Source organism: Gallus gallus, chromosome 1, assembly GCF_016699485.2.
Source record: "Gallus gallus isolate bGalGal1 chromosome 1, bGalGal1.mat.broiler.GRCg7b, whole genome shotgun sequence".
NCBI lineage: Eukaryota > Metazoa > Chordata > Aves > Galliformes > Phasianidae > Gallus > Gallus gallus.
In genome coordinates, this window is record NC_052532.1 from 188,942,268 (window position 1) to 188,951,383 (window position 9,116).

The window sequence follows — 9,116 nt, forward strand, 5'->3', positions numbered from 1 at the left end:
ATTGGCTGCTTGGAGCACGTGATCCGCCCTCCGAGATGCATGCCCGCTCTCAGTCGCGGATAAGCTCCTCGCTTCTTATTGGTGAAGTGGGGCGTCATGCCTCCGCGATGCGACGCGATTGGATGAGCGCCGCATCGCCCCGCCCCTAGCAACGGCCCTTAGCAACTAACCACTTCCGCCTTCCGGGTTCTCCTCCGAGTTCGGGGAGCGCGGAGCTGCGCTGCCCGAGGCTGAGGCACGGTCACGGTAGTCGCATTCCGACCTCTGCCTTCCGTGCCACTCTGAGGGCTGCCGGGGAGGTGGCGCAGCCCTCGTTCCGGTGACAAAGCCTTAAGGTAAACATGGCAGCGTAAGGTCCGTACGCGTGTGTTTGTTTCTGCACGCCAGAGGGCAGCAGGCGCTGCTGGATGCGTCGCAAGTGGGCGTGTTGGCTCCGTTGCTCTGAAGTGATCGCCTAATATAATATAGTATATGTGGGGAAACATAAGTGCTGCGCCCCATCCCACGTCTCAGTGTGTAAGGAGCAAAGGAAGCTCAGCTATGTTCGATGCTGGAGTCTTCTTTTCTATATGCCATGTTGTGCTGAACGTATCTGGAGTTGCATCACAGCCAGTATCGTAAAGAACATCGTTAAAGCATGAGCTCCCCTGTGGAACAGCTGAGCAGCATTTCTTTTATAGGGCTTATATGTATATATGGCCTTTATATGGTCTTTCTTTGTTTTGTTTTGTAATGTCTGATGATTCAGCTGAAACAGCGTATAAATGTTGAGAATGTTTGCTTCTTATTATGTATCTTCACCTCTTTTCAAGGGTTAAGGCTGGTGGTGTCTGAACAGGCCTGTTGTTCACAGGGATCGTTGTTTCCTGAGGGTTGCCTTTCAAAGCGTTGAGAAAACCCAGCTAAAAGCAATCTGCATTAACATCTCAGAACGTGAGAACTCAGTGAGCCATTTTGGCTTCCCACTTTCAGGCGATCCAGCGAGCACATGAGTAGTGCAAGACGACTCTTGTCTGCCTCTGTGATTTCCATCCAGAACTCCTGCTTCATCTACCCTGCTTGTCAGAGCTGCTTGTCGAGGCTGATCCTGGACTCCAGGAGGTATGTCCTGTATCTCATGTGTCCTGTTAGCAGTCTGGGAGGTCCCAGGTCTGAACAATATGTTACTAATAATTGAGCAATCAATTAGTGATAAGTAGCATAAATATCTGAAATTAGTGCTACGTGGGTTTCTTTGTATTCCTGCAGCAGTTTGGAGATGGTTATGCATCAGGACTTCCATTGTGTTAAGTGCCATGCAATTCTGAGGGACAGTGTAGGAGAACGAATGATGTGTCTTAATAGCTTACAACTGCATCCTCTGCAGCTCAGTTCTTCTGTGCTGTTCCTAGGTTAGAAGGCATTACCTGAAAGCCTCTGTAAGTCAAACCCTACCTTTTATTTCTCACTGTTCTGTATGTTCAGTGCATTGTCCAATTCTCTAAGACACTTCCACTTATTGTGTGTCCAGAAACATGCAAGCTTTCATTTTTCCCTACTCTGTTATGTCAAATTAATGATGCATAGAGGAAGAATACATCAGTGAATATCAGCACAAAATGAAAGGAGCTGGCTTTGCAGAGTAAGGATATCTATTGTTTCACATGCTGAAGTTGAACATGCAACTGAGCTGTTTCCTTGTAATTTTTTAAATCTAGGTTTTATGCTAAAGCTATAGAAAGAAGAATTCCAGAAGAGGACAAAACAGAGACAGATGCTAAGGAATTCAAAGTGACTCCCCCATAGGTTGTTCTGAGCCCACTCTATCCCTGTACTGACATCAGGCTAGCATTTAATAAATCTATAAAAGAGGCTATAGGGATTCTGTAGTAACACAGGCCCCTTACTGAGCTAATGGCAATATTAATACCTCAGGGGATAAAGATTGAGAAAAAAAATCCTAAAATTTGTAATGGAGTATTTGACCAATTATTCTAGTAGTACTTACAATGCAGATAAGTTCTTACCTCAGCAGTGATTAGCAGAAGTTCATGTATTCAGTCTTCAGTCTTCTTTTATTCTTTTACTCTCTTCTGTCAGGTTTAACTGTCTTAAATGTGGCTGCACAGGTGAAGCTGAAGAAGCAAGCTACAGATACAGATTGTCCCTAAAGATTGCTGACACTAATGATTTGTTTGACATTACTGTGTTTGGAAGTTGCTTAGATCCATTCTTTGGCGTCACTGCAGGAAATCTGCAGAGGTAAGGAATTAATTGCTTTTAACTGTGTAGCTGCTGCTTTTTCTTCAGCCAAAAAGCATTTAAGATGAGCATGGATGATGGGGAGGTGAGTAGGAAGAAGCTGCTGAAGTGCTCCCTGCCAGCATTTCCCAGGTACCAGTCACCTTGAGAAAGTGCTAAGTTTGGTTTCCTCCTGGAATCTTGACATTTTGAGATGGATTACTTCTACATAAAAGATCCTCTGCTGATCTATTGAAGACAACTTAAGTTTCACAGTTTGATTGATTGGGCTTCTTGCTTGGGTCCTGCCTAAAATTGACAAAATGGAAGTAAATTGCCTTTTCCAGGGAGATAAACATAACTTTTCCTCAAGATTTCAGAAGAAAACTCTTATGCTAAACGTAGAGCCTTCAGGTTGTTATTGTTGTTTGTTTCTTGTTTATTTGGTTTACAGTTTGGATTAAGAGAAAGGTGTAAAGCTGGTTGTATTAAAGAAAAAAACAGGTATTCCTTAAGCAGTGTGGGATTTCTAAGAAAGGCTGTTTGTCCTTAGAGCCTGACCGCCTGCATTATCAAGACTTTCTGATATATGAAACTATTGCAGTAAGATACTCAGATACATTCACTGCTTATTTCTGTATGTTCTTTCCCACTGGCTTGTGTTATCATTCGGTCATGGATGAATACTTTTTAATTCTCATATTAATATAATTAATATTCTTGTGGTAGCCATTCTACGCTGGATTGCACTGCCATGAACACCAAAACTATTTGCATATCTTAATATAGATGCTGCCATCTCTCTAAATGTGTTGGCAGAAAGGATGTATAAGAAATAGCAGCATATATGACAGCACTGCAGTACATAAATCATAGAATCACCAAGGTTGAAAAAGACCTCCAGGATCCAACCGTCCAACCGTCCACCTATCACCCATATTTCCCCACTAAACCATGTCCCTTTGTACAGTTGTGCTGTTACAAAAATTGGAGACACACAGTGAACACTCAAAAGTGGTATGTATAATAAACTATTAAAGTAGTTGTACTTTATTTCATTGTAATAAATGAAATGAACTGAACAATTTATAGGCTCACAATTGCCTGTTTCATTCTGTTTAGTTGATGCTAACACAATAGCTACCTATAGTCCTACCTGTACTACAGCTGAACTGCTATGGAAGGCTTCCTCTGGTGCATTACTTCTCTGTGTGTTTTTACTCAAGGTGTATTCAAGACTTTAATCAGCTGTCAGGAGAAACAAACAAAGCTGCATCTCCAGGAGTCTTAGTTCATGCAGTTGAAACCTGTTTCATTGGAAAAAGATTTATATTTGGAGTGAAGGTAATCTTTAATCCACGTTATTCTCTTGTACTGAGTTTTTCATTAGCTTGTATCCAGCCAGAGCCATAAACAAGGCATCTTTTTGGAATGTCATTATTCTGAGGAGAAATTGTGGGGCCTGGGTATGGGAATTACTCTGCAATGCCAGCTCCTGTGCATGTGAGTAACAGCTGCAATCAGGATACTGAAAAAAAGAAGCAAAACAAAATGTGCAGTTCAAGCATAAAAACAGACTTCTTTGTAAGCATTGCTTCACGTTTTCCACATTGCATTGTCTCCTGATTTCTAAAATGTAGGGAAATGCACACATCCCCTCGCAGCATTTGAACATTTCTGGATTTAAGTGTCTTTAATAATGCTGATAAAGTACAGCTGCTCAGCATATGCGTCAGTGGTTTATCCATGTGTTTAACAGACTTGGAAATATTAGCTCTTAGTAATATTGCATGGGAACTGTATTTTAAGTTCTCTTCAAGTGGTGCTCTTGAGAGTTGTTCATATTATAAATCCTACCTGGCACTGGTGTTTTGCATCTCCCATAGAGACAAGCCTTGTTGTGCCTGAGCTGAGATTCTCCTCATGTTGTGCATAAGCAGTGGAAGTTTAAGGACCTTATGGATTAAATTTCTTACTGGAGCCGTTCACTGCCTCTCTGTTTTAAAGATATGAGAAATAATTCTGCACATCAGTAACTTTGTTGCTACTCGTCCACACACAAGGCCTGAACGCCTAAGACCATTTGTTCAGCCTTTGGCTATAACATTTCTGTATTGTGTTCAGCTGTGCATGTAGTTGCACTCTCCCAGATAAAAATCAGAAACAATGTAATATACTGTTTTTATTTTCATTTATATTAACTTCTAAGGCAAGTCTTACTTTTAAGCTTTACAACTAGAAGGGTGTTGTCCTTGGCTCGCAGCCTTCAGCCTCGATCTTTGCACCCTGCACTGAGTCAGGGAGTAGGAGGATGGCTGAATTTGAAGATGGTTTTTGTCTTCTCTGGCATTGCCAGACCTTGAGGGAGAGGTAGAAGGTGGTTTATCGCCTTCTCAAAACACTGGATAATTTTCTCTGATTTAAATGTCACTTTCCACCTGCAATATCTTCGAAGAGTGGAGCAGGTGATACAAGGAATTGCGTCTTTGAAATACTCTGCTCCAAATAAATGTGAGGGAAAGAAAAGGTTGTAGTTTTTTTTTCCATTTAATGGAATCACGGAATCACCGAGCTTGGAAAAGACCTCCAAGATCATCCAGTCCAACCATCCACCTACCACCAGTGTTTTCCCACTAAACCATGTCTCTTAGTACAACATCTAGATGTTTCTTGCACAAAAGAGGTTGAGGTAGCATGTACAAAATACCATGCTGGCTTTGATAGCTGAGCTGCCAAGTCGTGTATCTGGTACCAGAATGTTTTGCTTCAAGTACTGTGCAGTGCCTCCTAGATATAAGAAGAGCACTGGCATTAGGCAGCTGGTCACTTGCACAGAACTGCTCTGGAGGAAGCCCTGGAGCACCCACTGCTTTAATAGGAGGAAGAAAATTTCTGTGAAGTCCTTCCTTAGAATTCATGGTCATTTCTCTAGCTCCAAAACTCTGCATAATTGCACCGAGGAAAGTACCTCATACTGTGATGCCCTTTATAGCCTTTGCCAGTGCTTATTTCCCAGGGAGTTATGGTCTGTGTGATAGACTGTTTTGTCTTCCCTTCCCTGCATTTCTGACTAAAAAGGGAGACCTACATTTAAGCCTGACTTAGAGGACATGCTTTAATTATTTTTTCTGTCTTAAAACAAAGCACTGTACAGTTTTTTTTCTTTCCTTCCTCAGGGTTATGGAAGTGAAGATCAAGCATGTTCTGCTGCCAGCAGCATCTTGCAAAACTGTTCCAGAATTAATAGAGGTACAAAAAACCTTATAGCTTGCCAGATCTTCCTGCCAAATGCTGCTATTACTGGCTTTACTGTTATCAGCTACTTCCGTCGGCTCCTGCAGTCTGTGACATTCGGGAACAATAATAACAGCTCATACCTACCTGATGTGTCTTCAGCTCCGGTAGATGAATCTGTCAGTGAACTCAGCAGCTTGTCTGTTTTGAGCAGAAACTCCTGTTTTGTTCAATCTAGTGGCAGAGAAAGTTTTTTAGGGTCCTGGCAGCAATCCTTCAGCCTAACTTCATCTGTTGCTTGGGTAACAGCAGAAGATTTTTCCTCTCTGGAAGTGGGAAAGCTGGTGAGTGAACAGCATGAAGAAGAGGGGAGGTCTGTGTCTGCAGAATCATGCAGTGTAAGCCTTAACAATCAAACTCTTTCGGATTTGCAGTTTTGCAGCTCTTCAGTGAAGGAAGGGAATAAAGAAGAGGATAATGAATTAAGTTCACAGCCTAGTCAAGCTGGCAGAATCTCTGCCACTGATAAATCAGAGAGAATTTCTTCTTCAAAGACAGAGTGTTCACTTCAAAACAGTTCACAGTTGTTAGAAAATCCCTTGGACTTTGGATCAAAAATCATTTACCCAGAGACTAATGGTGGAAATTATTCTTGCCAAGAAAAGTCCCCAAAGTTGCTTTTTTACGGGGGACATACCTCAGCTTCGAATCATGTAAATCTAACTGGAGTATCTCAGACAGACTCAATGCTTTGGGATGAGCTCCCATTCTCAGAAAGCCTAAATGAATTTTTAGCCAGAATAGAATATAAGAGTTTTGTGGCATCACCTAATCTTGATGCAGGTAAATGTGGCCTTCTTGAAAGCAGAAAGTTGAGTATAAATCATAACAAATCTCATCCCAGGCAAACCCCAGTAGCTGGTGCCTTACTTGAAGTATCAGGGAGGTTCTTGCCATCTGCAGAGAAAGACAGTTGGGAGAGCATATCATTTGCTTGTCTAAAGGCCAGTCCAAATCCTCTGAGTGATCAGGTGTTGCAACATAACTCTTCCAGTAGTGTTTTATCTTCAGCTGACAAGGAATTTGGAGCATCTTGCTTTACACCTCACCCTCATCTACTTACTCCATCACAGTCCCTGCAAGTTACATCCAAGACTTCTGCTCCCAAAAGAAGCAGACAGTCCAAAAAAGCAAATGCTGAAGTTTCAAAGTCAGCCTGTTCTTTTATCAGCCCACATTTTTCTGCTGAACATGAAGAAACTTGTTTACAAAGGAGCAAGAGAGCTACCTGTGTGCATTCTGTACATGACAGCTGTTTAACTGGTAGTGAGAATAAAGAAAATTTTTCATGTACACCAAACCAAAGAAAAGATCTTACATTCACAGGGTCATGGGACTCTCGTCCAGTAACTCCCAGTGATATAAGAAAGATACATGAAAGAGAATTAAAACCATTGACAGAGCTACGTGAAAATGCCTTTAAAGGTATAAATAAGAGGGAGGTGATATGGAATAGTAGCTGCCCTGAAGGGAGTTACAATGCTTCTGCTGATCTCTTTGATGTGATTGCAGGTGAGGGAGCAAAAACTGCAGAATCCTTAAATAAGTCATGTAACTCTTTGATACAGGAAGATCCTCCAACGGAAAAGGTCACAACTCCCAAATTGGTGCTTTTTCCTGGAGACGTTTCCTGTAACGGTTCAAAACAGACATCCTCCCTACATAGAACCCCTCTTGCTTTTCGCAAGCACAGTACACCGCTAACGTGCTCCTTTTATGATTCAGACTGCAATACATTTATGGCTCGAGACTTTGTTCCTTATTCGGAGTCAACTCCTGTGGCAAAACCTCTCCAAAAACCGTGGCCTGCTGGGGAACACAGCCCTTCTGTCACTGTATTCACCCCTGAAAATCCCACTAAAATCCATTCCAAACGCAAGCGATCTAGATCTTCCTTTCAAAACACTCTGCTACAGCAGCTTACTGGCAGGCTAGTGAAACGTGAAAGGCTGAGTAGCGGTGAAGACATAGAAGGTAGGAGCTCTGTTCCACAGCAGTTCCGTAACAGCCAGTCACCTGCCAACTTTGAGGAGTGGATCCCTCCATCTGCAAACAAGAGATTTAAACCAACTGCATCTCTAAGCATAAAACCAGTTAGCTGGGACTCACAATTGACCTGTGAGCATGCTGACAGGAACCCTATTTCTGGAAGCAAAGAGAATGGTGAAAAAGATGTGTGCTTCAGGAGTGAGGGATTCAACTCTGTGAATACAGCCACGGTTCCGACAACTCCTGTGTCTGCAGGTATTGCCAAGGCTTTGTTTTTAAATGACACAGTCCTGGAAAGCTGTTATTCAGAAGGAAAGAGTCTCTGCTCACGTGCAAATTATTCAGGGGTTTCAATGGAAGGGGCAACAGGCTGGTCTCCTGAGCTGTTCTTCCAAGTACAAAGCCCTATTTTCCGTAAGCCAAAACATAAAAAATGATATTTCTATGTTGTGTTATTGTGTTTTGGGAGGACTCCGTTGGATGAAAGAACTATTTAAAAGCAATTATATTGTTCATATGCTTTTTGGCATATGTCTTCCTAAGATTAATCACATTGATTTGCAGAGCTTTGCACCACACAAATGAGGAAAAGAGAATTCTGCAGTTACTTTATTGTGTTGTAAATTAACTCTGAACAGTGCAATAAAGACTTACGTAAATGTGTGAGCATTTGTAAACGGGTCTCATTTTGGGTCTCATTTTGTTCAAGTTCGGGTGTAGGTGAGGTGTTTTTCAGCATCCACTCTTCCTCAAAAGAGTGAGGAAATGTAGCCTATCTGGAAATGGCAAATGAATTTATATCTTATGCTGAAAGAAAGCATTATTCTAATCACTCAGCACAGGGAAGGCACCACTGAAAGAGTTTTTGAGATTGGTATCCTAAGCAATAAATCATATGCTTAAAACTACAGCCTCCTACATGATCCGAGCATATGATATCTCTGGCTCTTTAAGTGCTTGCTTGTGATGAACTGGACAAACACCCACTTCTACCACGGGGGTTTGATCTTAGTGGAGTGATATGCCAGACCTGATGCATCCAGCACTAAACCACTGTCAGAACTTCTGCTCTGTGTCCCTAACAGCGCCTTGGCGTGAAATGTTTCACCCAGTATGACTTTGTTTTCTCAGTGTATATATATCCCCATACTACAGCAAGCAGTAGCTTTGGTACGAGCTGATATGATTTAATTGTGTATGGGGAAAAAAGTATATAAGTGAAATACAGCATGTTTAACTCCGAAGGTAATAAAACTGAAAAAAAAAAACCCACTGAGTCCATGGTTGATTCCCTAAGATTAGAAAGCCATAAATCAAGACTAGATTTTCAGATGGAACTGTCTCTAAGATACCACTGAAATGAATGCAGAGCTGTCAGAGCCTTCTGTTTTATGCAGGAGGGCTGCACACCAGCGAGGCCAAAAAGTCCCTCTGTGTGTCAGACCCTGGGCAGAGAGCTCGCATCGGGGCTGAGCGCCCCAGGTGCTCTGGAGAGAGGATCTGTATGCATGAAGGTGGAGCATTTCTCACCCTGTGCAGGTTGTTCCCTTGTTGTTGGAAGCCTTTGTATTCCTCCTGCATTTCCAGTTCCTACCTAGAAGCCTGCAGCAACT

The 9,116-nt window shown here is 42.2% G+C and overlaps 1 protein-coding gene across 3 annotated transcripts; it reads left to right on the forward strand.

Annotated features, from left to right (window-relative positions):
* Nucleotides 1-184: 184 nt before the first annotated feature.
* DDIAS (DNA damage induced apoptosis suppressor) lies at nucleotides 185-8,169 on the forward strand. 3 transcript variants are annotated; one of them, XM_046904740.1, is made up of 6 exons: nucleotides 185-335; nucleotides 854-1,101; nucleotides 2,080-2,241; nucleotides 3,447-3,564; nucleotides 5,397-5,798; nucleotides 5,889-8,169. In XM_046904740.1, exons 2-6 carry the CDS (start codon nucleotides 989-991, stop codon nucleotides 7,938-7,940), a joined length of 2,847 nt encoding a protein of 948 aa, XP_046760696.1. In that variant the 5' UTR covers nucleotides 185-335; nucleotides 854-988; the 3' UTR covers nucleotides 7,941-8,169. The 3 variants fall into 3 exon arrangements, with proteins under 3 accessions (XP_046760696.1, XP_004938944.4, XP_004938945.4); XM_004938887.5 differs by having other exon boundaries at nucleotides 5,397-8,169; XM_004938888.5 differs by having other exon boundaries at nucleotides 973-1,101; nucleotides 5,397-8,169.
* The last annotated feature ends 947 nt before the right edge of the window (nucleotides 8,170-9,116 follow it).

What these genes read in the sequence shown, in the direction of transcription:
- DDIAS (XM_004938887.5), top strand. Translation starts at nt 989, where the DNA reads ATGAGTAGTGCAAGACGACTCTTGTCTGCCTCTGTGATTTCCATCCAG. An exon ending in ACTGCAGGAAATCTGCAGAG is followed by an intron (nt 2,242 to 3,446) that starts GTAAGGAATTAA and finishes TTTTTACTCAAG; the next exon opens with GTGTATTCAAGACTTTAATC. An exon ending in GATTTATATTTGGAGTGAAG is followed by an intron (nt 3,565 to 5,396) that starts GTAATCTTTAAT and finishes TTCCTTCCTCAG; the next exon opens with GGTTATGGAAGTGAAGATCA.